Here is a 26,043-nt window from a genome sequence, read left to right as displayed (position 1 = left end):
AATGCATACCAACAGTTTTGTCGCCATGGTGTCGAGGCCTACGTACAGGATTGTTTTTCGAATCAACGCGTACTGCCTTCGGCGCAACAACCAGTTGCAAACACCCCCTTCGCAAGCGCCCCAGGCCCATTCTACACACCCACCGCGCTGGCAGTACATTCGAACTCTATCAGCAGTAGCTATTCAACACATAAACGTGGCAAGGTCTATGATCGCTGCGAGTTGGCGCAAGAACTCTACTACAAGCATAAAACGCCAATGGAGCAAATTCCTACATGGGTCTGTATCGCGCAGCATGAATCTCACTTCGACACCTCAGCCGTGGGACGTCTGAATGCGGATGGCAGCGCCGATCATGGAATCTTCCAAATCAGTGATCTCTACTGGTGTTCGCATGATCGCTACGGCAGTGGCAAGGCTTGTGGTCTGCAGTGTACCAAGCTCCTGGACAACGACATAACCGACGATGTTCGTTGCGTCAAGCGCATACACGGTGAACACGCGCGTCTTTCTGGTGATGGCTTCACCGCCTGGACCGTCTACAACCAACACTGCCGCAACCAGCAGTATGAATTTGTATCCTCGTGCTTCAAGGATCAATACTCAACGCTTCAACAGCCAGCTAAAACGCACGTTTTTACTTCACCCGTAACATTCTCCTCCCAAACACCACACGCACACGCTTACCAAGTCAACCCCTTCCTCAAACACAGTGGCGTCCCACCAAAATCCACACCTACACTTCAACAATACACATCCCCAAACACTTACACACAGCCACACCATACACAACAACACAAGGGTAAAGTTTATAAACGATGTGAATTAGCTCAAGAATTGTATTTTAAACACAAGTTTCCAATGCAGGATATACCTACGTGGGTGTGTATCGCCCAACATGAGTCCAACTACGACACATCAGCAGTTGGGCGTCTCAACGGTGACGGCAGCGCGGATCACGGCCTCTTTCAGATAAGCGATCTCTACTGGTGCTCACACGACAACTTTGGCGGCAAGGCGTGCAACATTCCGTGCGCGAAGCTACTCGACTCCGACATAACCGACGACGTCAAGTGCGTCCGCACAATACACGAGGAGCATACGCGCATCTCGGGCGATGGTTTCACAGCGTGGACGGTGTACGACAGGAATTGCCGCAATCAGCAGATTGAACAGGTCTCCGCCTGCTTCGAGAGCAATGAGTTAAGTAAGACCGAACAATTTCTAACTACAATGCAGGTGGGTGGCTACCACGATGACAACAATACGTACACAACGACAACTGGGCTGGCGGTGGCGAAGGGTAAGATTTACAAGGAGTGTGAACTGGCGCAGGAGCTGTACTACAAACATGGGATGCGTCTGAATGATATACCAACCTGGGTTTGTATTGCTAAGCACGAATCTAGCTTCAACACGGCAGCTGTGGGACGACTAAATGCAGATGGCAGCGCAGACCACGGACTTTTCCAGATCAGTGACCTCTACTGGTGTAGCCACGAGGATTCCGGCGGTAAGGCATGCAACATTCCGTGTCACAAATTGGTGGACGCGGATATCAGCGATGATGTGCAGTGCATCAAAACTATACACGCGGAACACACGCAAATTTCAGGTGACGGCTTCACAGCTTGGGTTGTTTACAACAGACACTGCCGCAATCAACAGTTGCAGCGTGTGGCTAAATGCTTTCCAGCAGACGACATACAGAAAGCACTTCACGCTGGCCCAGTCATTGAGACAAATACAGTTGGAAGTGGACAACAAGCCAGCGCTGTAGTGGGTAAAGGCAAAATATACAAGAAATGTGAGTTAGCGCAGGAGCTGTACTTTAAGCACAAAATGCCTATGGAAGAGGTGCCCACCTGGGTTTGCATAGCCGAGCACGAGTCGAGTTTGAATACGGCCGCTGTGGGACGCCTCAATACGGATGGCAGTGCGGATCATGGCCTTTTCCAAATAAGTGACCTGTACTGGTGCTCACACGATGGCGGCGCTGGCAAAGCCTGTCAGATTTCCTGCAGCAAACTGTTAGACAACGATATAACCGATGATGTGCGATGCGTGAAAACCATTTACGAGGAGCATACACGTCTATCCGGCGATGGATTCACTGCGTGGACAGTTTATAATCGGAACTGCCGCAATCAGCAATTGGAGCAGATAAGTTCCTGCTTCGATAGCAACGAATTGCAGAAGGCACATCAAGTCAAACGAGTTGGACAGAGTGAGAAACCAATTCATGTGGGTCAGACCCACAGAACTAAGCAAATGCCAATAAGCTTACCCAAGAAAATCAAACACAAGGGCGAATTAAATCATCCATTTGTAAATAACCCATTTTTAAATCAGTACAGTGCTTTAAAATGTGTGCCTACTACTACGCCGCCTAGTGCGTTTAACGGCATTGAAGCAGTTTCATCAAAAACAGAATATATTAATAATCCATTTTTAAGCCAATTAGTGCAAACCCTTCAACCTATTAGCGAGGAAGCATCGAAGCCTAAAATCCATACTAACATAGCAAATTCTATATCAACACCCGCTTCATACGCTTCCAACCCCTTTTTTATTAATTACCAAAAAACCGATACAGCGCCGCAAAAGCCTCAGAAACTTAAATTTAACTCCAACCCATTTTTAACTAAATACATTGACCAATCGGCAAGCTTAACTAACATTAAAACAGCCAGCAAACAAACTTCAACTGCCTCCCCAGAAAGAAGGCAACAAACCGCGCAGTTTCAAAATAATCCCTTCCTTCAAACTTTGTCAACCGCAACGCAAAGTTTGAGTGACAAGCCTAGTATAAAACCAGAGTGGCAACAATCGCCTACAACACCGAGTAGCATAGAAAAAAAGAAGCTACATATCTATCCAGCAAAGCCTTATGTGAACAGTGATGTCTTCCGTACAACGCCAGTAAAATCGCAAGCTGTCATCATCCCGCTTGAACCGAGTCAGGAACCTCACACGCCAAGCACCAAAACCCGTACTAACATTGCAACTTCATTATCAACACCCGCTTCCCAGGCTTCTAACCCCTTTCTTAGTAAATATGAACAAGCTGATACATCGCCGCAGAAAGCTGAGAAACTAAACTTTAACTCCAACCCATTTTTAACTAAATTCATCGACCAGTCGGCAACCTTAACTCACATTGAAACAGCCAGCAAACAAACATCAACGGCTTTCCCAAAAATTAAGCAACAAAGCGCCCAATATCAAAGTAATTCTTTTCTTCAAAAATTTTCAGCCACAACGCAAGGTTTCAGTGCCGAGCCAAGCGCAAAACCTGATCGAGAACAATCGCGTACCACACCGAGTAGCACGGAAAAAACAAAGCTGCATTTGCATCCAACAAGACCCTATGTGAACAGTGACGTATTCCGTACGACCCCTTTGAAATCAAAAGCTCCAACCACCGCGCTTAAACCAGTTGCTGCGTATGCGACACCTACCACAACTGCCAAATCGATTACCCAAAATCCTCAATTGCAATATTATTCGAGTCTGCCCACAATTACAACAAAGAAACCTACAACAATGGCAACAGTTATACAAAAGCCAAGTGTCGGAGCGCAGAATAAAAATCAGCCAGCAACACTCGCTGGAATATCCACAACGAAACGGCCGAGCACAGCCCCAACTTGGAACTGGCATCACCAACCACAAGTGCAACCTACAAAAGTGGCTTCCACTCAAAGAACGACAAGCACAACTAAGTCACAAATAACAACGAAATCTACAACAAGTGCTCCTCTTGCTACGCCAAGGACCACAAAACTGCCGAACACCCAGAGGCCAGTTACAGCAAAAAGCAGCAACTCTAAAAAAGCAACGGTAACTACAACGCAAAGACCATTGACCACAAGAAATACCGATATATCCCAACAAAGAAAAAACCGCTCAGACTGCAGCCACTACGAACAGGCCTAGAACAACAATGTCAACCAAAAAACCGCTGACCACAAAAAATGCAGGTGTTTCACAACGACAGAACACTCCATGGACTACCACAACAACAACTCCAATCCCTAAAACACTGGCCATAAATGGTTCACCAGTGACCCAACGAAAGACCACCAAGACTTCTGGCAACACGAATAGACCAGCGACAACCACCACAACAACTAGAAAACCAACAACCAAACAAAGTCCAACAAAAACTACCTCAAGAAATATTGTCAGCGCTACTAAAACTGCCTCCAACCATGAAAATACAGCTGTCACGCGAAGACCTTCAACAACAGTGAGATCGCCTACAACACAAAGAACTCCCGTTGCAGCAAAAACTACCACACGACCGACTACAAAGACAACTCAAAGGACGACAAAACGTACAACAACGACGACAAAAATGCACCTAGATTACTATCCTTCCACGACTACACGGCAGCCAAGAACTACTGTAAGAACGCCGATAACTACGAAGGTAACGAAGCGTCCTACATCAGGTATTCCGAATACTTTCACAACTACAAGAGTGCCATATACAACCAGGAAGGTTACCACGACTCCTCCGATTACAAGGTTTAAAGTAAAATCACAAAATAGCACCACAGCCACAACTAGGGCTCCGACTAAAATACAGCCAGCGACGACAACGAAAAGTGTAAACACTGCCCGTGTAACTACGCGAAGACCCGCTTTGTATGCAACGAGTGCTGCGGAAGCAACTACTACAACACTTAAACCGAAATTTACCGGGTCTTCAACCATCCGAACAACAAATCCGTACCGCGACGACCCCTTCAGTCATCCATTTTTTGCGAAGTACAAAGAGCAGTTCACAGTTTTTGCCTCGACAACTACACGCAAGCCAGCGAGTACTACTAACAAATACGAGTACCGGCCTCTGGCAAAGCATGGTGAAGAGAGCGAATACTATCAGCAGTTCAGGAATCATACAGCTGGTAATGTGAAGACCGTTTATGCCTATGCGTTTGGCCAAAACGGCGCGCTAACTGGACACTAATTGCAGACGCTGGGAGCAAACAAAAGCTATGTATGTATGTAGCTCCTCGCATGCGGACAAATGAATACTCGTTTATTGAGATACATACAACCGAAAGTGGAATTCAAAGTAGTATTAAGAGCCTAGTTAAGGAAGGAAAATCGTTTGCGAATTTTTGTGATGCTGTCAAAATGTGATTTTTTTTTTATAAACTACACTTTAAACGAGGACACGAGTATACTACATAATCATAGATAATCAAATACACATACATATTCAGATAAGTACATCGCCATGGCACTGGATGCAATATTAAATAAATCACATCTCTAGTTTTAAATTTGTTAAAAACAATTATAATAATCGTTATGTTTTCTACAGTGTGTATATTTTTTATTGAACTATACTTACGAACTTACTTTATAGATACACGAAAATTATACGTACTAGGTTTGAACTTTATGTTATACTTAATTGTATATGTAATTAAAAAAAAATATAATAATAGTTGCATTAGAAAATTATTAATAAAATGTTGCAATAATTCAAAACATTTTTTTCCATATTGAATTTTTACTTTCATTACTCATCAATTACTTCCTTGAGATAGAGTGGTCTGGGAATTTTCAGTTTTTCTTTAGAGATCTTACAAAAATACAGTCTGTGGAACTGTTTAGAAAGTATTAAAACGAATTGAGAAAATGGATGTTTTCTGGCCTCCGGCATTTCGCGTAAATAATCATACGAACTTAATTCTAAATTCTTAAAAATAAACTTGGTTCTTTGATTAAATGGATTTATATGAGGATCACTCTACATCTGAGGCAACGAGAGCCAGATTGGCCAAACATTTTGAAAAAAGTATGCAGTCGAAAACTACCCCTAAATAAATATAGCTTGTGTATTTTCCTTTTTCTGGAGAAAAAATTACGTACGCTAGTCTACTAAGGGTGGATGCTGATGGGGTCTTCTAACCTACTCTGAACATCGAAGTATTTACTTGCGTATTTATGCAGAGGATTTATCCTCCGCGATCCTCTCTGCAACTTTTAGTAGGAACGATGTAAAGCTGCCTTTGGTTAGTATGACAATTTCCCTACTACCCTGAGTATGTACATGACCATCACTTCCTGCCATTAGAGCACTAAGAATTCCCAAGCTTAACTCTGCGCTGGATAGCGATTTTATAAAGGTTAGAAGGTTGAGTAGCTTTTGTAGCGACAAGAGAATAACATAAGCGCCAGAAGCTTTGAGGCAGATATGCCCCAGTTTATTATATCGTGAAATAACAGGCTGCAGGCGACTTTCCAGCTCTCTGCTCATGGTTGTTTAGTCACAGTCTGCGTGTGGATGGTTCGGGTAGTGCTCAGAGATGAGCAGCCAGAGAAATGCGCCTCGGCTAGAAAGTGCCGTGACTCCTTGCAGCTGTCCATGAATTATCCATCAGGTCGTCTTAGGAGGCATTTTTGTGCATTTCCTTTTCATCGATCCTTTTAGCTTCATTAAAGAGCTACATATACCCCCATGGAGTCTCTCTTTTATTACACTTAGTGACTTCTACACCTACCTTCTAGCACCTACTGTAAGAGTTATTGATAAGTAGCTTAGTTCAAGATCGATTAGATCACTTATTTTAACCTTTCACCCGTAGTAGCGCTTTTCGTATATCCCAGTCTGTGGCTTTCCTGTCGTTAAGCATTTCTAAGATATTTAAGCGAATAAACTCAAACAGGTAGTCAGCTCTTAAATTGGTGGTCTGTTTGTCCCTGTTTTGGCACAATCTCAAAAGTTTTGGAGTTTCTCAGTGCCCAAGCTTGCCTCTATCTCGCAACGATTATATTAGATTAGACAAAATTTAATAAAACTATCGGATTGCACAAGATTGCCTTAATATGCCCTAAGCTGTACATTCGTACATATTTCTTTTGTTTACCAAAAAAAACCGGTCAACAAGGTGTTGGCAATTGATTAATGTCACTGACGCTTTGTCAAATAACTTGAACATTTAGCCTTGTCAACGCTATATACATATGTATATGTATGTAGATAAATGGTTGTTTTCATCGAAATTCACACGTACACTCATATACTATACACATGTTTGTACATATGTATGTGAATGTTAACATCAATGCATATACAATATTAAGCAAACTATATAATTATTAATTATAAGTGCAAATTAGCTAAAGATGCCACATTGGAAACGTTTTTTTTTTCTTTTTGTATTGCAAAAATTCGAAGTATTCTTCTTTTCTTAATTGACTGCTGCTCGGCTATCATCGATAAAAATCAACTCCAAGTTCGCACAGCATGTACACGTGTTGCCAATCTGAGCGCTCTACATGTCAACTTAACATGACTAGGAATTATGCAAACGACACTTAAGTACGGGTTTGGGCGTATAATTTATTTGATGAATTAAGAGAGGCTCGTCGATCAGCAACTGACAGTGAATAACACTTGCCACAAAATTCTAACACGATCTGTGATCTATGTAGTGTAATTAAGATTTTGAGTGAAGGTCATTTGCTTGCTGAGAGGAGCTCAAGGAAACAACGTGTCTCATATTTCACTTACAAAAATGATCTCTTTTTTCTATCTTTTGTTTATAAAGCACTCAATCGATTGTGTGTACGTATTTATGTAGTAGATATATAAATGATGGCAAACCAAACATAATAATGAGATGGTGCATAAATTCAATAGAATTTCAATTGGAGCACTTGAACTAAAGCACTTAGCAACGTCCGCATAAAAAAATAGTATATGAAGATGAACTTCATTCAATACCAACTCTTTGAAAGACAAACATTCCATAGTTCAAATTAAATCGACGGCTGAGTTCGATATTATATTGCAGCAAATATTTGTATGCTAGGAGTATTCTATATATGCATATAGTACCCCAGACATGTTTGTAAATAACTTTTCTGGTTCCTCGCATGTATGTATGTGTGTATGTATATTGGCCACTAAGCGTGCTAAAAACTGCTAAATAATACAATTTTATGCAAATGTTGTGGTTGATTTTTTTTCTCTATTTTCGGTCGGCAGTCGCGTCGCTTCATAAATATGTATGTTCTAGATGGTAGGTAGTATTTTGAAAACCGGAAAGGATCAATTAAGTCGCTTTTATACAAAAAAAAAAACAAAATTGATTATTTCTTAGTAGTCGTATGCTGCTTCTTCTAAGCTATTAACATACTTTTATGATTTTACGCTCACTTATGCTTATCCACGTATGTATGTATGTATGTGCATTAGGGTGATCCAAAATAATCAACCTAACGAATTTATAGCCATAAAAGGACCTATTTACTGAGAAGAAAATTCTCCCATTAGCAAAAATTTTTTTCCCGATTTTAAAAGCTGTCGATGAAATTTTCCATGTAAATAACACGTAAAAAAAATTTAGTTTGCGTTAAAAATGTCATAACTATTGAACCGTTTTCTTGGCATGTTCTTGGAGGGCATTGAACTCTTCAAAAAATTACTCTACATTTGATTGTCTATATTCAAAAATGTATAAACTTACAGTCAATGAAAGTCGAAAAAAGCAGAAATATCGGTACAGTTTTAGGACTTTATGATTGCAAATATTCATGCTAAATAAACAAACCTTACACTAAAATGATACAAAATATGTACAAAATGTTGATTATAAACTAGATTAGTCAGAGAAGAGAGAGTTTTAATCTATTATTTATTTTTTATTGCATTTTAAAACATTAATATTCTTGAAAATTATTAATGAAATTCAGTTTATTGCAATTAGGATATTGCTGGCGATGTACATAATTGCACTACCGCAAAAGAAATTGATTTTGCTCTTCGTCTTTCGTCACAGTTCGATTACAATTTTGTATGCCTAGAAAAAAAAAATGTATCCCAAACTTTCAATAGTTATAACATTTTTAATGAAAACAAATTTTTTACATGTTATTTACATGGAAATTTTCAAATGCCCACTGACACCTTTCAAAATTGGACTACAAAAACGCCCTTTTAAGGCCATAAATTCGTTAGGTTAGTTATTTTAGATCACCCTAATGTGCATATGTATGTATGTACGTAAATGAAAAATGCTCCGGCAAGCAACGTGCGAGTTTTAGCTACATACGAGTACTTTGATTCTTATTTAACATTTAAATATTTGTCAAACCATTTAATGCCAGTAAAAGGGCCTTTTATTTATTCCATTATTATTTATTTATTCCATTACAAAAAGTAGACAATATGGACACTTATTGGAGTGAGAAACTGTTTGTTAAATTAAATGCAAAACAGGACAATGACCTCCTCATAATGAAACGATTCTACTTTGGTATGTTCTCATTTAAAGTGAAATTGAATACAGCTGCAGAATACAGAATACAGATTTTAGCACAGAGGTGGCAAATCTAAAAAGGCTTGAAAACTAACCATCATACCTCCTGGGAAACGGGAAACAGTTATTCGGATATGACAACTAAGCCTAGGTGTCAACCGGGTAATGCGTTCCGGCAGCGCAATAAAAGCTGGATCCGAATTCGAATACGAATTATTATTACAGAGACAACGAAATATGAAGCATTAACATCTCTCTCTACTGTATAATGATAGCACAACCGTTACTGATAATGAAATTTGATGCGAAAATATGGCGATAAAGACATGAATAATTATGTATATCAATGAAATGCTACACAGAGTACCCAATCTGGAATTTACTGTTCAAAGTAGTTGCGAGCCTTAATTTTTCAACCGATTTGACTAATTTTGTTTCAATAAAAATTTTCAAAATTTTCACTTGAAACTTACACTTTATTTTACTTATTATAAAATTAAATCGGCTTTAAAATTGCACACCTTAAAATTTTCTTGAACCCCTATAATTTTTTTCAAATAGTTATTAGTTCTGTTAGTCAAACCAAAATGTTTGACGAATTATCATGGTTTTTGCCCAAATCGCGTGAACTGTACTCGGCGGAGGAAAAATTGTATTCGCAATCGGAATGCAATTGCAACCAGAGTCGATTTAAGAAACCCGCTAGCCAGTACGATAAATAAATTGAAATGTTTGTTGAAAAAAATCAGAACAACAAGAAATATATATGTATACATATCCTGTTTTTTGTCCATCTGAAAGAATTTTAAAAATTCTGTAAAAGTTTTGTTTTTATGTTTGAAATGCAACCATGGATACCAGCTGACAGGGAGACTTGCAAATTCCTGTAAATTTGCGTTCGTGCAGAAGTTTGCAAGTTTCTCAACATGAGAGAGAGTTTAGGAGAATTTTCTTTTACTCTCTGATACTTTGAGTGCTGGATACATCTTTTGCTGGATTTTCGACAAACAAACCTATTATCAAGATTTTTTTTCTTGAAGTTTTCCAGCATTTTACCTACCAGGCACTTTTGTTGCTGGCAATAAGAAAACGTGTCGTCCTCAGCAATAAATTTATTGCCGGCAATATTGCCAAAATGTCCGCCGAAGGCAACTCGCCAGGTCGAGAATTTCAAAAGTGCCTCTCAGCGGTTCTACCTTACTATGTTTATACACTTAGATCTCTTTTTATGCGGATTTGAATTTAATCAAATTTTTTCAACCATTTTGTCGCTGTAGCGATTTTGCTTTTTTGTGAGTTTTTATTACTTTTTTCAGTGTGTAAGAGACAGTGCTTCTGATAAATAATTTGTCTTTGTATTGTTACATAATTCATGTATTTATTGTGGTATTTTCTTTGTTTTGGGTTAAAATACAGATACAATTTTATTCATTTCATTAATGTTTAGTTTTACATGGAATAATAAAGGTTGAACTTAAGAAATGAGTGCTTTTTTTGCTTAATACTGCCTCACTGGAATTTTTTTTTATGCGGTTTTGTCTGAATTTATGCGTTTTGAAAATGCCGAAACGCATTCTCTGTTTTTTTGTATTGAAGTAAAGAACTTGTTTATGCGGTTTTTTTTTTATTCGGCTTTCGGAGGAACGCATGTACCGCATAAAAAAAGACATACCTTAGGTCTTTGTTTTATTATGAAACATTTATTTACAGCAACAGTATAATCGATTCTCTTCTCTCTCTTCTCAAAATTGGTACTTTCTCTGCACTTTAAACTAAAAAATTTTATATCAAAAAATCGACATATCTATTCCCAATTTTATTAGCTTTCGTTAAAAAATAAATAGTCAAATTGTTTGAAAAATGAAAGCTCTGGAGCTTTTCTACCCTCACTGTAAACCAAAATTTTCCAGAGACAGAGACAATCAGAAAGAGGTTAGTAAAATCTAGAGGTATTTGGTTTATATGGTTTGGTCGTGACTAATATTGATATATGATTGGAAGCGAGTGGTTTCAAACCACTAATATTGATTCATGATTTCTTCATGCAGCTCCTTAACGAAGTAGAGACAGAACTTTTTACCATCGGGCCTTTCAGTTTGTACGTGAGCATTCTTGCTTTCTTTGTCCACCGTTGGCTGTCGAATAAAAGGTTCTTTCACTGCGGATCGTTATCATCTATAAGTGCAACATATTCGAGTTAGCGCAGTCCATTTCCCCATAAAGCTCGTATGATCCGTGGTTCCATCTTCTACGGAGCCCATAACCAATGTGCGAAAAGGTCAATAGATCTTTCGTAGAATAGATTTCTTCAATATATTCAAACCCTTTTCATTTCTGTTCCATATTAACGGGCGGTTATAGGTTAGGACATTGATGGAGCATGACTTCTGTTAATCGGGGGCCCGCTCTGGTTTTCAGTTGCCTACCTTTCGGGACTTGAATCGTATCGCTTCAATTCTGCCACCATACATAAATATCTTTAAATTAAAGTTCTTTGGCTCTCAATTTTTTCAAATCCACTTACATACATAATAAAATTTGTTAATGGCCCATTAACAACTTAAATTTTATTCAAAACACACCTGCTTTAAGAAAGTATTGACGTAAATAACATCAAGTTTCTTCATACATAAAAGTCGTTCTACACTTTGCTGTGAACTTAAAAATTTGCATAGATTATCGAAATTAAAAAAAAAAAAAGATAGAACTACTTAACACGTTTTGTCTTGTTAGCAATTGTTTTATTTCGTATCTGACACGCGTTGAAATATTTATTTATTTTACTCATGAATATGGCGGTACATATAAACTGTTATATGTAGATATGTAAAAGATTACGTAAAGAATTCTAATGGCTCAGCGACGGCGGCTGATATAATTACATAATTTGGAAGGAAAGCATAATTCCATAAATATGTATACAAGCACATGCATATTAGGGTGGTCCTTAAAAGTATTAACATCTAAAATTTGGTTATCTAGTCGCGTACATAATAAAGACATCCAAGAAAATGTTAAACTAATTGTATGGGTCGTTGCCAGGCCTTGAAAATATTTAAATTAACCAATTTGATATATTTATTTTGTTATCATAGAAAAACGTGAGTTTCTTGGTATTTTTCCAAGACAACTGTTTGTGAACCAGTGTTATTTAGTTTTGGGGAATAATTTTACAAATTTGACACTTATTTTGAAACAAACGTTATCAAATAACAGTCTTTGAAGCTTAGTATTACATGTAATGAATTAATTTTTAGTAATACATCAAATTTTTTGAAATTTTCAAATTTTCATAGGAGTCCTTATCAAAAAAAAAAAAACTAAGATTTGAAGCAAAATATATATCTAGCAATGTGTTTTACAACTAATTGCTTTAATTTAAAATACTTACAGGGATACCACTGTCGAAAAAAATAGTTATCATCCACTTGAAAAAAAATCTACCAAATCTGGAAAATATCTACCAATTACCTTTTTTGAGTCATTTTAATAAAAACTATATTTGTGTTTTTTTTTTTTTTTTTTTTTTTGTATAAGAATTTATTTGCGCTTTACTAAACTCATAAAAATCAAGCACTCAAGCTATATACCAGGGTTGTTGCGAATATTCGCATTCGCAACCGCGGTGCTTCCGCATTAATTTTAACATTCGCATTCGCTTTCGCATTCGCAATAATCAATGCGGATCTTTTCCGAATATCTTTCATATGATATCAAATTTGCTTAATTTGGATTAGCGCTTTGTTTATTATCAGGAAATGACTTTTATTTCGGAATAAAAAATATTTGGCCAAGTTTAACTCGTAAAAAATAACTGTTATTTTCGGTACCTGAAATGTTGTGAAAGTGCACTGGTAAAACGTATATCTGGCCAGTCACAGAAGAAAGGATTAAAAATGAATTATAAAAACTAAAACCGAAAAACGCTGATGATGTTACAAAGTAATTTTCAAATGAATAATATGTATGTATGTTTTTCTGGCTCTCAATATAATATTTTCTTCTTTTCCCTGTGCCTGTCCAAGTGAATCATAACAAATAATAATAGCAAATTTTTCGTGTTGTCTAATGAATAGTCATTATATACTTCTTATATATGAAATTTTTTTGTTCTTACTCACTAGTATCTTTTTCAAATCGATCTTTATTTTTGGTGTGACTAAAACAAACGCTTCCCCGATATCTACAAGAAGTATATATGTATACAAAGTTCTTGAAGAAAAATTATGTACCTACTCAAATAAACGGACTATGTACATTAGACCGTACCGCCTTACAAGCAAACAAAAAAGCAGGGACGGATAATAATCTTATTTTTTTTTTATTTGAACCAAAAAAAATCGACAAGCTGTAATCGTCGTAAAACAGTTTTAACAATACTGACGTATTTGTATTCGTACGTCGGTTGCTCACACTTTTTATTTGTTCGTTTTATCGTTTATTATATCGATAAGTTCCGAAAATATCGATACCAAAATCGATAACATCATCGATAAAAATTTTGATAACAAAACCGATAAAATGTCGATTATTATACCAAGAATTCCGAAAATCTCTAAAATCCCGAAATAGTCCCCAGATTGAGTATTTGTCCATTTTCACTATAATTACCTTTATTTTAATCTTTTTTCCTCTATCTTCATCTTTACTTTTACCGGTATTCTCATCCTCAGCCTCATATTTTTCTTTGTATTTATCTTTGTTTTTACTTTTATGTTTATATATTCTTCATCTACATATTCCTCTTCACCTTTGTCTTTTATAAATATTCAAATGCCGAAATACCTATGTACACACACATACTTTTTGTCTCCTTCTCTCACTTCCAGCGCATGCACGTGCTTGCAAAATGATGACGAAGTGATTTGGTATGGAAAATCATTTATGCCCATATATTTGAATAAAATAAACATACTTAGAGGATATCAACCAATACTTCCCATATACCAAATGAAAGGAAAAATCTTAAATTTTTGATTAAATGAAACAAAAGCAAAATCATTCGAGCGATTTTCGAGAATTTTGTAATAAAAAAAAAATGTTAATTTTTTCAACAATTTTTTGCCTTAAAATGCTTGATATTTGTTGAATTTATCCCCCCTATTCTAGAACCCGAATTTTCGTAATTCGTAATTCGCAACCCTTGCCGAAACATGTGCAGCATTGCCAGCTATCAGTTGTTTTTCGAAGATAGCTGAATAAAGGAAAACAAAGTCGAAAGGAATTTAAAAAAAAAACACTCACCATGTGCTTGTTTATTGTAAAATTGGTTAATTTTACATATTTTGAGGAAAATTATGGATTGTGATGTATTTGCAATTAAAGCAGCAGAGTAAGCGGGCGCTATGCCAATGGATTCACAAAGGTATGCGGAGCTGTCGGGCATAGTAACCATGGGCGCATCTACGTGTTACTCGTTCGTTTTTAGGCATGCCATTGTTACGCATTTCGAAAGTTCGAAAATACGATTCGAATTGCAGCATACTATTTCTACGATTCGTAGCAAAATCCGAATACGAAACAGTTGCAGAATAGGGGTGTATATAAAATTTATATACGATAATATTTGTACTGGTCCAAAGAACCTATATCTAGAAAATGAAATATATGTATACCTGCAAATCATAAGCTGCCGGCGCACTTTAAAGGCTCAAAATTGACGCCAAATTAAGCCGATACATACCTTTGTTTCTACGATAGATACCGAATCGGTTACTTACAGAAATCTATCTGTCGATAGGTTTGGAATTTTGTCTTTGAATCGCCACACTTTTCTTCGAAATCGCTTCACTAGTTCTCGTGTAATAAGATTTTTCGTGAAGCTCTAAAAATTACAAATACAACATTTGAGCATAGTCTCCATATCGAAACGTTGGATGTAACTAGGGTCCTTTTCAACATTTTTCATGGCAACTATGTAAAGAGTTCTACTGGAATAATCAAAAGACTTTCTTAGCAAACGTGTAATGATTTTGGTGAGCCTAAATTTACCGACATTGGGGAGGTGGGAACTGAGATCGGACAAAAAAATTGTTTAACAAGTTCTACTGGAATAATCAAAATAGTACTTTCTTAGCAAAAGTGTAATGATTTTTAGTAAGCTTAAATTTTCTGACATAGGGATAATAAGAACTGAGATATGGTGAGTAGTAAAGCAGCGTACTTGAGGTCAATGAACTTTGGCATAAAAAAAAATACTCTCATCGAGGTTAAACTGGCTATTTTTGGAAAAGAAAAAACTAAGAAAAGTTTCCCATGTTGAAGGGAACTTGAATTTTTTCCTTCTACATATATTTATTATTTGTGAACTACGACGTAAACCATAACATATCAATGCAAGTATCACTCTCTCGTAGTTGTGGCTTCGATTGGCAACTATACATATGTACATATATTATCTATATATTAAAATTAATCCAATAATTTATAAATATATTGAAAATTTGTTCTCTTGTTTTTTTTTTTAGATGCACCTGTAATATTAACATTGCCGCATATGTTGGGTGCCTCAAACGAATACACAAGGATGATACGTGGTCTGCGACCGGACGCGAAGAAGCATCAAACCTTTGTAGATGTACAACATGTAAGACCGATAAATGACAAGAAAAAAATGTTTAATACAATGAACTAAAATAAAGTCAAACAAAGTAAAATTTAGTAAAATCAATTGAAGTAAAATGAAAAATGAAAAACTTACACTTATACTTACTTGCAACAGAATCCCTATTCGCTCTCATCTAATTGCAAACATTCCAATTTCTTCACCAATTTCAGCTCACTGGTACCCCGCTGCAGGGTGGCAAACGCGTTCAATTCAACATGTTCTTGAAGACTATTAACCGCATCTCCATAACCGAAAACTTAACCACTGTGTTAATGCCGGCGATTTGGGTTGAAGAGGTAACGACGAAATGATTTATTTTTTTTTTCTCCCTCATATTCTCTACACTTGTCTGATCTCTTTGCGGTTTGTCAATTCCAGGGCATTCAACTGAATAGCGAAATGGTGGCTTTTTTCAAAAAGAAACTTATAAACTCGCTCAAGACCCTCAATATCATTCATTGGGCATCGTTGTGTGGCGGTATCGGCGTTGCAGCTATATGTCTAATATATTATGTTATACAACGCCGAAAGCCGGAAGCGGAAGTCGCACCGCTCAAATAATTAGATTTTAGTCAGTTGATGTTTGTTATGTATGCATACGATATATTTAACATCGATATATAACATTTATTATTCATTATTTAATTTTATTTACAACTACATATTTTTAAAATACCCTTTAACCTTATTATTTGTTATGTTTTGTTTAAGTATATGTACAGGCATGCGTATGTACATATGTATTAATGTACTACATAATATTTAATATATGTATATGTAAATATGGTTGTTTCTTTGTAAATATTTCAAATATATGTATGTATATATGTAAATGTGATTGTAGCACATGTATTGTGATTTAGTATCATACGAATTAAAAAAAAATTATGAAACCAAATATAAAATACTTTCTTATTTTGATAGGCGATTTATTGCATTAGCAAAGAGCAAAGAGATTAGTACAGATGATATTATCCATATAGTAAAGAAGTTCAAGATAAAAATTGGTGGAAATAATTTATTATCCGAGGGTGTAACCAAAAAGACTCCGTTGAATACATGGGTCAATTTTTCGCCCTATTAGTAAATAAGAGCCTTCAGTTGGGAATAGTTCCGACAGAATGAAAAACTTCGGCCATTGTCCCTATAAAAAAAAAGGTCAAAAACACCATAAAATCGGAGGAGCTCAGGCCAATAAACACCCTTCCCAACTTAGAAAAAATACTGGAAACGGTTGTAAAAAATCAACTATTAAACTATATTGAGTCAAATAAAATACTCATTAAGGAGCAATCAGGTTTTTAGGCTAACCACTCATGCGAAACAGCTCTAAACTTGATCTTATCACAATGGAAGGAGGACCTGAACTCCAAGAAAACTATCTTGGCGATGTTTTTTGGACCTTAAGAGAGCCTTCGAGACAATCGACAGGGAAATAATGCTAAAAAAAACTCGAATATATTATAGTATAGATAACATCGAACTTACATGGTTCCGTAGTTTTCTTTCTGATAGAAAGCAACAAACGGTGATTGACACAGCTCTATCCACAAAGGTAGCAGTAGATATTGGTCTACCACAAGGGTCGGTGTTAGCTCCAATACTCTTTAATATTTATATCAACGACATAAACTCTAGAGCAGCTAACGTTAGCTCCCACGATTGAGAGAATACAAAGGTTGCGCCGATCTCGGACCACTATTCCTCTCTTAACGAATTTGACAGAATCGTTGTTTGCATGACGTCACACTTGTGCAACTTGTTTACGTTTTCCTTGCAACATTTTTTCTTCTTCTTCCATTCTTGCTCACGTTTTGGCATTCCGCTCTCGCAATTGCACCAGTGTGACGTCACACAAAAGTTATTCTCAAAAATCCTCTCTGATCGGCGCAATCTTGTATTCTATCATTCTTGGTTAGCTCCGATAATTACAGTTTAAAAATTAAAGATGAAGTAATTGAGAAAGTGAGAATCATTAAATATCTATTTAGGTATATATATCGATGATAAGTCAAAATTTGAGGAACATATTGACTACACAGTAGCTAAAATTGGTAAAAAAAAATTCATCTCATGAAAAGATCATGTAAGTACTTAGGAAGGAGGTATAAGACTCTGGTCTACAGATCTATAGTTGAACCACATTTCATATACTGTCCAACAATCTTTTTTATAGCAAGCGACACACAAATAGATAAGCTTCAAAAAATGCAAAATAGGGCTATGCGATTTATCTTGAACAAGCGGTACGACACAGCCATACAGAAAAAACAGCAAAATTATGAAATTTGTGTTTAACATAAAACAAGGTAGACTCCTAGATTATCTGAGTGATATCCTACGATATAATAGTGAAACCCATTCGTATTTACTCAGTGGAAATAATAGCTTCAGGCTGCCGCTGTATAAAACGGAAATAGATAAGTAGAATATCTTTTATAAGGGATTAAAATGTTATAATGAACTTCCAGCTCAAATACAAAATTGTGAAAACGTTGGTACCTTCAAAAGGCTGCTACTTGATCACTGTAGAACATTGGCTATCAGATAGAAAGGTCCGGCATGGGAACTAGTCCTTTCCATCCTTACTAGCTGGATGACGCTGGATCTGGATTAGTCCATTCAGATCACCCATAATGTATGAAATAAGAAGGTCGGCATGGAAACTAGTCCTTTCCGTCCGATCAAATAGCGCGACTCTGGATTTCGTCCATTCAGATCGCCTGCCGGTAGAGAAGTTTATAAGAAGCCGCTTGGAAACTAGTCCTTTCCAACCGCTCAGTTGTGGCGGCTCTGGAAATTACACTCTTAGACCGCATCTCGTACGTGATATATTTACGGTACTGCTTGGAATCCCGTCCATTCCAAAAGCATCGAGGATATGCTATCTTAGTTAAATATATGTACATACTATTATATAGCTTAGAAGGAAAAGTATAACAGGTTAACTTATTTTAAGCATTAAATTTAACTTTACTTTAATTATATAGTGCAATATTTACATAATTCAAATGTATATACGTGAATGTATATAGGTCAAATGACTGTAATAAATAAATAAAAAGAAACATGTGTGTTGGTTCTATGGTACCATGAACCTTTGTATAATGTGTCGTTCGTTCATGCTAACATCGGTGTCTTCAATTCGAAGCATCGAATAATGTCCCATTGTTCGATACATCGGGATTTATTCGATGCTTCGAATTGAAGACATCGATACTTCCGATGCATCGGTTAACATCGCACATTCCTAGCATGAACGAACGACACATTTTTGCTTCAAAAATTTATCAAAAACCAGAAATTGCAGCTTAAAATGCTTAGCAACCGTGCCTCTGCAACTATGGGCAATTTATAGCGGCTTTTTCCCTTACTGGATTATCGACTCAAAAATATCAGATTTCCATAACTAACTTCAATCGAAATATTTTACCAAAGCGCCACAATAGCATAATAAGCATTCAAAGTTATATTTGCATATTTCGTCCTACAAATAATTTATTTTATGCAAATATATATACATATATATAGTGACAAACGAATTCATACACAAACAGATATTCTGCCATTGTTTCTTTTAACTTGCTATAAATAAATCGCCTTTATATTAAATATTTATTTAAATGAATATTATCTCGTATAATGTAATTTTTTTCCCATTTAGTGAGGTCATTTCTGAAATTTCTTTATCCTCGTGCCAGCAGTATAAAATTACTAATACTGAGATCGATAACCAAAGAAAACACGACTATTGTTGTAAGAGTATCTGTTTGATAAAGTTATCGGTTTAGATGAATACCACTATTATATTCAAGTTAAATAAAGAAAAAATTTAACTCCATATTCTTATAAGCATTTTTTATTTATTACAATTTATTCCCAATTGAAATTTACAAAGAGAAAGGCTGATTCTCAAATAGCCCAATTCTCAAATTTTGAAAAAGCATCGATGTTGCCAAACAGCAATGTTTCTCCAGTTCTACCCACTAGCGGTTAGGTCCAGCAATAGCCGATTTTGGGATGCCCTATCGCTAAACCGGTTCAAGATTTTTATCTCCATTGCAACAATAATGTTGTAGTGCATTTTCAACGGAGTAATTTATGAGCGTAAAATCTCCAAACGAAAATCGCAGTCTGGTAGCACGCTTTTGACGTTTTGCCTTGACCACTCCGCTCGACAAATCTATTACAAAATAAAATTTCGCCGTTTGCAAAGCGAGTGCGGGCTGCGACGGAGCCGAGCATAAACAAATTTTATCGAAATTACCGCGGAAATCTCAATCAAATTTCCACAAAATTACGCAAAACGTGTTACAGAGTGTTTAAATATTAAGTAAAAAGTGAATGTAACAACTCATCGATCGTTGGGAAGCCGTAAAATTCATACAAAATATTTGCTGTCCCACACGGTGTGTTTTTCGGTGAAATACGAGAAAAGAAGTGTCACAGAGTGAAATTTCCTCCCCTCTGCCGTCTTCGTGTCGTTGCATTCGTATACCTATCGCATTGTAACGAAAAGATTTCTATACTTTAATTTCATTTAATAAGTAGGATCGAAAAATGTGCAGTGTATTTAATTAGTTTCTAAAATTTCCAGTAGACAAGAAAAAAGTGAAAAAGACGAAATTTGGTATGCGACTTCATATCTCGTCGGTATCGGCGATCATAAATCTCAACCACATTCAGTCCGCAAAATCAATTGTGTGGCGCTCCGTCTGTTTCACGAGCGGATGTATGTAACGCGTTAACGAAAACGAAATCTCCGACTACGTTCAGAAAAAAAGGTAGCCAGCTAGTAGCTATTAACGCTTTCTCTGTTAATTATTCTTTATCGGCATGTATGCTTCGAGTGGTTCTTCGTAGGATTTTTATTGGCAGGCTTTAAGAGCTGCCAGCAAATTTAAAACGACATCGGCACTTTGATAGCAGTCAAAAATTTATGGGAAGTGTATGGTAAGAAACACTTAAAATTTTAAATTTTTTTGAAATGTATTTTAATATTAGCCACCTTTATGTGATAATGAGCGGAGTTGACAGATTTTAAGCCATTCTTAATAAAAATTACGCTTCTGTGCTCTCGCTTCCACACACACAGGAGTATGTAAATATTTGTTATGAGCCGTCGGGGAAGGAGATGGCAAAATTGCGTCTTACAGCCCTATTCGCGTGTTGTCGCTGTCGTCAATTGTCATTGGCCCGTAGTCATAGTCAAAATAAAGTCGACTTTAAAGTTAGTTGCAGCTTTTTTGACAGATATCCCATTGAAAATTATGTCAAAAAGCTGCAACTAACTTTAAAGTCGACTTTATTTTGACTATGACTACGGGCCATTATCTTGTCATCAACTTTAGTCATAGGTATGCACAGTCAATAATGACAAGCAAAAAGCGTGTTTTGTATTGAAATAGCTTTTCTTAGTTTACATTTTAATTGTTCTTTTTGACCGCCACTGCAACATACTTGATTTCTTTTAAATAAAATCCACCGCCATAGATTACGAAACGCCGGAAATGTGAGCAATTTTATTATATGAAAATTCGTTTCATTGTATTATGAGTTCGTGTATTAACGGAAGTTGAAAATGTGTATGCACCCCACAAGAGCAGCTGCAATACTATGTGCCGTTTTGTCTCGGAGTTCCCTCAGAAGTCGTCTATGCATAATTTCTTTTTGCCCCACAATAATAGCCGCGCACATAATAATTATTTCTTCAATAATTAATATTCCGCAATTGATATAATTATGATATGCAAACGCCAATACTAACTTTTTAACACTCCTATTTATGCAAATAAAATGGTTTATCAGTTTTTATTTAGTAAAAAATTTAACCTTTTTTCTTCCAAAGTAGTAAAATTGAAAATATCAACATATGTTTTAGCGTTGTCACGAGCTCAATAGGTCATCACAAAAATAATAGCAATTGTCACCGTCGAAGCTTGACAATAGTTACAGCGGCGAGTTTTGTCATTACACGCGAATATGGCTGTTAAGCTGATGCCAGATAAAACTTTGTAGCTTTGCGTGACATTTATAACTTTGCCAGCAAAGCGCCAGACGCAAAAGGTATGCCACAATGAACGCCAAGAAAACAATGTTGTACCGCTTTTTACTCATCAAAGTTGCTGTGGATTTTAATTATTTTGATTTAAAATTATCAGCAATGTAATTAAGTTTTATGTTTCTGCATGAAAACCCGAATTTGGACGAAACAAAATAAATATTAAACCGGCTGATTGTCAAAGCGCGCAAAAAGATGGGAGTTGACCATCTTTTCGCTTCGCGCTGCCGCTTCAACGATTTATGTGGCATGCTTTGTGCATTTTCATACAATTCATCTTATCTGTCAAAGCGAATCTGTCACGTAAAGCGAAGCAAAAGTTTTATGTGACATCAGCTTTAATCCCTAAATTGTTTTCTATTTCTCGCATGTGGAATTATGATTATGGGTAATGCCATAATTTCACCGTGGGGTAAAATTGTTATGTCACCTGCATTTTTTTTATGTAATGAAAGTAGACATCGCTTTTGATATTGATAACTTCAATAATTTTCGTTAATGTTAAGGATGTAAACAAGTCTGCAAGTCATTGTCGCATCTTTTTATGATTTATATGCTTTAAAATTACGATGTGGCAACACCATCAGACGATTGACATTTTACATCGCTTATCTATTCTACAGGCTAATCTATTACGATATGAAATTTCGCCGTTTTTCCTTTTAATCGTTTTTCGAGAAAATGGCGGCGTCTTCTGCCAAATTTTTTGTACACCAAAATCAAAATAAAGCAAATTCTTCTAGTCCCCAAACTATTAGGTTCATTCCTTATCTTTTTGGACTAAAATCTGAAAAGTGTCAAAATGCCAGAGCGTAAGCAAAATGCGCTCACTAAAAGAGAGTAACAGGAAAAGTAAAGGAACGCAAAAAACCAAATTTTTAGTCCAAAGAATGGCAACAACAAAACTAACATCAAATAAGAACAGAAATGTATGTACAAAACACATTCACACAAGCACAAGCACAATAAACACTTGCTATATCAATTATTTTTTGCCTCCTTCAAATTTCAATTCATTTCTTTTACTTTTCAGATTATTCTCACTTTTTGCGTATTCTTTAATTTCCGTTAATTTAAATTCACTTGAGTTTGACACTTTTCAGGATTTTGCCAGAAAAAATTCTTCTGACTAAATCTGACTACTTCGGACTGATGAGAGTCGCTCTCACTGACTGTTGCTCTCTCATTTTTGCTGTCATATCCGAGTTAAGGAACGCTTTTTGGACTAAATCTGACTACTTCGGACTTTTTCTGACTATTTCTGGGAGATAAGGAACGCGCATATTATCGCTAGCCAATACAAGGAAATTAATGAGGACGACGGAACTCAATACCCCGAATTCGAAACTAGGGATTTTGGAGGGGATTTTACGTATACAGATGGCGGAGATATAGTGAATGAAGAATATGATGATAAAATTTGTTATAAAAGCGTCAGTGACAGAAGGTCAGCAACAACTGTGGCCGCATTTGGTGGTGGAGAAGGCAATGAAGCCTTTGTTGACATTGAGGAGGTGATTTCCACAAAGACTGTAATCGTGAGCAGCAATTCTGGTAACGGCAGTTGTAGTGACAACAAACGTGATCCTCTGCAGCGCCATTTATCAAGTGCGAACTTCACAGCTGTCCCTGAAGGTAGCAAACATAGCGAGTATATCGTGTTCGTTTTATGCTACATTCGTCTAGAGGGGGTTTTAAAAGTGCAGCATTTAGGCCTGGTCGGGCGGGTGACTGAATGAAAGTATGAAAATAACGAAAACAAGTAAAGATTGGGATGATTGTAGTAGGATCTGTCTAGATAGCAAGACTCTACTAGGTTCGTTAAACAATTCCATTTGTGTTGTTAACCAAAAAAGCGAAATTTTCAGCAAATGCATATTATAATGAATAAATCGTAATAATTTGTCTTATATGTATTTCTAGAAATCAACAACAATTGGAGTGATATAAAAAATTCATCTGAGCAAACACTAAATATACCAAAGAAGTCTGAAAGCGACGACAATTGCGGTGAGGGGATAGGTACGAAGTTCGCATATCAATTACAAACACAAAACTTAGATCAACATACTTCGTGGACCCCCAACGAAGAAGCGTCTGGGCTGCAGCCTGTTGCGAAAACGTCGGATCAGCATAAAAATCTGTGTACCGATAAATCAGCGAATAAACTACCAACAAAAATACTCAACATACGAGCGCCGTCATCGTCATTGGCGTTAACGTCGTTGTCGTCACCGGCATCGTCGTTTGCAAACTTCGCCATGAATTCCAGCCAACCAACGCAAGCGCCGGGCAATCGCATAACTTTTACAAGTCAAACTCTTCCTAACGGCACTATAAATATTGGAGGAGCCGCTGGTCATCCCGGAGGCTCAACAATTATATCGACCTCCCAATTGCCCAATACAACCACAATTAAGACAATAACGTCAAGTGGAGCAGGCGGCGGTCAACAGCACCATTCTCTGCCGCAGCAAGTACAGGTACAACATCATCAAGTGCTTCAAACTGGCGGACAACCAGGTGTGGCGGGTCAACCGTCGCAGCAACAGCACAATGCAGCTAGCCAGTCAGTAGGTGCAACACAGACGCAAACCTTAGTAATAAAATCAAACAATGCGGTATCATTGCCAGCGGGTCTGGTTTCAAGTGCACCAGGAATAGTTACAATGACCAAAACAATCAATCAGGTACGGCGACCCGATGTGGCGCCCATACCGAGCCAGGAGAGAACTGCTATTATTTATAATGTCACTAGGGCAGTCAGTAGATGTTCAGTGCTCGGTGCTGCTAAGTTATATTATTTCTGTCGAGGCGCCCTAACATTTTATTGTAGATATGTATTGTATGTATTTCTAATGAGCAGTAGAATACTTATGGGTATTTTGTACCTAGTGTGTTTTATGATTATTTGATGAGCGCTTCGGTCCTTCAAAGTATCACAAAAAAAATTAAAATGGCGATCAGCATGAGTATGCGCTACGTAAAAAAAAAATTATGCTTGACCAAAGTTTATTTCTGAATGTTTTTTTTTTATTGTGACAACAAATTTATTTCGAATTTAGTAGATAGTTTTCTTTCATTTGTCCACATTTATTCTAAATTTTGAATGCAGCTCAAAAAGGAAGTTAATTGTGCTCTTTTTCGTTTATAGCTTGTGAAGGGCTTGTTAAAATTTATCCGTCCGCGAGAAAGTTGCTAATGAGAATCAATAGCATGCTTTATTACATAATCTCAATTTAAGTATTTACAATAGTATACCCATTTATTAAAACTTTACGCTTGTTCCTGATATATCTAAGTAAGCATAGATGACATTTATAAGCTTTTAGCATCTTGCTTTTGGTGAATCTGTGTGACTGGTGAACCGATTCTTCTTACCAACGTTGTCCTGCTAGACGCTTCGTTATAGAAATTCGATAAAAGAGAAGAAATATTTATTTTAAAGCGCTTTTAATTTGATTACAATTTTATTGGTTCCAGAAGACTTTTGCACTTCTGACTTTTTTCTAAAGCTAAACTTTCTTTAAAAAAAACTGGTGAAGTGCATATAACTCTTGCATGCTGTAGTAGTGTAATGCATTGTTTTTAGTTTATCTTCCACTCTTGCCTCACTTTACTTAAACAGTTCTTTTTTACCATATAGGGAAACCAGCAACCATTGCTGAATTCCATGATTCCCGCGAGTGTAGTGGTGGGCATGCGTCCACCCAATGCACAACAACAACAGAAGAATGTCCAGGGCAACACATTGGGACGTGTAGTAATTGGCGGTCCACACATGGTTGGGGCAAGGCCCCAAAATCCGGCGGTAAGATTTATTTATACATCAAACATTTCATACATACATACATATGTATTTATTACTTTGTTTTGTATTACATAGTTAACCATTCATTAGTTTAAGCTAGTAAGCGTTCACTCATTAAAACACTTTTCCGTACATACATACATACATACATACAGTCAGTCAATAAAGTTTAGGTACAGCGATTTTTTTTACAATACGGGCAACTATTTTTTAAATATTTTATTTTTCGCAAAAAAAAAATTCAAACATTATTTTATATGGAGAAAAGGAGCGACAC

At 36.6% G+C, this 26,043-nt stretch overlaps 2 protein-coding genes across 4 annotated transcripts in view; both read left to right on the top strand.

Annotated features, from left to right (window-relative positions):
• The window catches only part of LOC118750924 (sensory neuron membrane protein 2), a 48,259-nt gene extending 31,693 nt beyond the window's left edge, over positions 1-16,566 (top strand). For all 3 annotated transcript variants that reach the window (XM_036485670.1, XM_036485671.1, XM_036485669.1), the window contains 3 exons: positions 15,755-15,873; positions 16,065-16,190; positions 16,273-16,566. In XM_036485670.1, the coding sequence (XP_036341563.1) occupies positions 15,755-15,873; positions 16,065-16,190; positions 16,273-16,455 (428 nt within the window). In that variant the 3' untranslated portion in view covers positions 16,456-16,566. The remainder of the gene's footprint in view (positions 1-15,754; positions 15,874-16,064; positions 16,191-16,272) is intronic.
• Positions 244-5,269, top strand: LOC118750923. The gene is given in 4 exon segments (XM_036485668.1): positions 244-2,227; positions 3,257-3,571; positions 3,602-3,881; positions 3,883-5,269. Coding segments are annotated over 4 exon segments (3,660 nt in total). The 5' UTR covers positions 244-258; the 3' UTR covers positions 4,979-5,269.
• Positions 16,567-26,043: the final 9,477 nt, after the last annotated feature.

The sequence above is a fragment of the Rhagoletis pomonella genome, unplaced genomic scaffold (genome assembly GCF_013731165.1).
Source record: "Rhagoletis pomonella isolate Grant_MI unplaced genomic scaffold, Rhpom_1.0 Rhpom_scaffold_00460, whole genome shotgun sequence".
Lineage (NCBI taxonomy): Eukaryota > Metazoa > Arthropoda > Insecta > Diptera > Tephritidae > Rhagoletis > Rhagoletis pomonella.
This window is presented reverse-complemented; position numbering and strand designations above follow the sequence as displayed.